This window comes from Colobus angolensis, unplaced genomic scaffold (genome assembly GCF_000951035.1).
Source record: "Colobus angolensis palliatus isolate OR3802 unplaced genomic scaffold, Cang.pa_1.0 Scaffold110, whole genome shotgun sequence".
NCBI classification, from domain to species: domain Eukaryota; kingdom Metazoa; phylum Chordata; class Mammalia; order Primates; family Cercopithecidae; genus Colobus; species Colobus angolensis.
This window is the reverse complement of record NW_012112031.1, coordinates 552,427-554,865: the sequence shown is the minus strand read 5'-3', so window position 1 is coordinate 554,865 and position 2,439 is coordinate 552,427. Positions and strand designations below refer to the sequence as shown.

At 54.4% G+C, this 2,439-nt stretch overlaps 2 protein-coding genes across 4 annotated transcripts in view; one reads left to right on the top strand and one right to left on the bottom strand.

The window, feature by feature from the left end:
- The first annotated feature begins 1,021 nt into the window (after nt 1-1,021).
- GEMIN4 (gem (nuclear organelle) associated protein 4) overlaps nt 1,022-2,439 on the top strand; it is an 8,460-nt gene continuing 7,042 nt past the window's right edge. Inside the window, exon 1 of one of the 3 annotated variants that reach the window (XM_011955803.1) lies at nt 1,022-1,056. The gene's annotated coding sequence lies outside the window, so the exon portion shown is untranslated. Of the gene's footprint in view, nt 1,057-1,947; nt 2,145-2,439 lie in introns of those variants that run through there. The other 2 variants (XM_011955811.1, XM_011955787.1) reach the window with 2 other exon arrangements.
- LOC105521554 (diazepam-binding inhibitor-like 5) lies at nt 1,415-2,433 on the bottom strand. Its single transcript, XM_011955770.1, has one exon. It carries the CDS (start codon nt 1,866-1,868, stop codon nt 1,515-1,517), a length of 354 nt encoding a protein of 117 aa, XP_011811160.1. The 5' UTR covers nt 1,869-2,433; the 3' UTR covers nt 1,415-1,514.

Here is a 2,439-nt window from a genome sequence, read left to right as displayed (position 1 = left end):
AGAGACGGGGTTTCACCGTGTTAGCCAGGATGGTCTCGATCTCCTGACCTTGTGATCCGCCCGCCTCGACCTCCCAAAGTGCTGGGATTACAGGCTTGAGCCACCGCGCCCGGCCATTTTCTCTCTTTTTAAAAACTTTATCTTACTGTTACTTTCTGCTGTCCTAAATATGGCACATTTTTACTTTCTAGGTTCTGTGATTTACAGAGTGTTCTGGCTATACAGACAGCTTCTAAATTGTCACCACATTTTGGAACAAGAGGTATTATTTTTACTATTTACATTTAACATGAATCATGATCCTAAGTGCATCAGAACGTCTTCATAACATTCACCAAAGAAGAGAGGGCAGCACTGCTCTTCTCCAGTGTGGCTCTCACCTGGTCCAGTTACCAGAAATAGTTCTTTTGTCGCTGTGATGTCCTGGGTGGGTTTCATTTTTTATTAATGTACTTTGTCTATAGCAACTTCCTGCAACTATGTGAACAGATCTTGAAGACACACAGTGAGGTCTGTTTCCTTTGTCCTCTTAAGTCTTTATGGTTGTTGCTTCTATTGTTTTATTGGTCCCAATGAGAACTGGAGCTGGCCTGATGTCATGATCTGTGAAAATAGTTTCCATTAAGGAAGAAGTACCAGGAAATCCCATATGCCACTGTAGACCTGCCTCTCTGGATACCATTTACTATTCCATACTCCAGCTGCTATGCACAATGGTTGTGCATTGAAGCCCCCGTGATCATTAACAGGAGTAGAAGCTGGGTTCAGACACTCTGGCACTTGCATAGGTCAAGGGGTGTGTTGTGCTCTTGCAGCAAATCCCACATAGACATCCATATGCATACTGTCCCACCAACATCCCCTAAGCAGAAACCAGGGTTAAGTACAGAACAGTCCCGAGAACATTTGGGTTGCCCGGGCTTAGGTGAGCCTTTTTGGGGCTGCGATTTTGATACCATCTGCTCCATTGTTTCTCAGCTGCTGTGTTCTGACCCATCAATTGTTTCACCGCATTATCATCACGGAAAGCTTGGTCTCCCTCAAAACATGAACTTGGTAGGCCCTGTGTTCCAGTGGGAGCTTTTGGACTTTAGTGTTTAGGACAGAGTCCCGCTCCCCTCTGTGGTGTTGGGGTATTAGTGAATCAGCCTTGAAGATAGAAGGGGCTGGGGCCTCAGCCTCCCAAGAGGCCGTCACTGGAGAATGGTCTCCTGCCCTCAGATTTTGGGCATTTCCACAGCACACTGTCCCCCCTCTCCTGCCAAATACCTACATACGCTCTTGTAATAGGAGGGCTGGGAACTCCACCCAAAAACCATACAAAAAGCCAGTCTGTGTATTTGGACGCCTTCCCAGCACTCAGTCACCGAGTTCCTCCAGTTCCTCTGTTCCAGCAGCAATCGGTCACTCTCACGCAGTTTAAGTGATTTATTGATGTCTCCGCTAAGCTTGAGACAGTTTCAGGACGTTTCAGCCATCAAGGTCTAAGAAGCCTTTCCATTCCCGAGGAGCCCTCAGCCAGCCTCCTCCTTCTTCAGCTCCTCACTCTGGCCGCGTAGCCCCTCACGGCGTCCATCTTGGACACCCCTTTGTTGGCGCTCCATGCCCCCCACTTCCTTCTTCTTCAGCTCCTCCACTTTGGCCGCGTAGCTCCTCATGGCGTCCATCTTGGGCACCCCTTTGTTCGCGCTCCAAGCCTCCCACTTGGCCCTGGCTTTCACGTCTGAGGCCGGAGGGGCGGGGATGTCGCAGTCGCCCTGGGTGGCCTGTTTGTAGAAGCCGTAGATGAGCAGCTTCTCCGGATCGCTCACAGGACCCTTCAGCTGCCTGAGGGCCGCGCGCGCCAGCTCGAACTCCACTTGGCACATGAGGGGGTGGAGGCGGTCCCTGGTGCTAGAAGCTGGAGCTGGAGAGTTGGAATGGCGGTTACTACTCAATCTCAGGGGAGGAGGCAGGCACACGATATTTGTGTTTCCTCAAGCGCAGGCTGCAAGCTCGGGGTCCAGCGTACCGGAGCCACCCCACCATGTTTGGGCTCACACGGTGCATTTTCTGGGGAGGACCAGCCGTCAAAAGCGCCTAGGATCCGAGCCGCTGCTGTCTGAAGGGGGCGGCGCGCCGCGGCAGGAGCGCGTTGTGGGACTGTGTGTGGGGCAGGCTGGAAGCGTGGGAGTGGAAGCCTCGCGTGGTGCTGCCGCGCTGGGTAGTGGGCGGCCCGCGGGAGGCGCTCGGTGGGGGTGAGCTGTGTGCGGGGCACGCCCGGGGTTACCGGGTGAGGGTGAATGCGGGGCCGGGGACTCGTGAGCCGGACCCGCTGAGACCCCGGAAGCGGGGCCGGACAGGGGACGGTGCGGAGGGGTCTGGGGAGCGACGCCCGGTACCTGAGAGTGGGTGGGAGGCCTCTGTGCCGGAAGGCGGTGCTGTGCGCTTGGCGCGCGC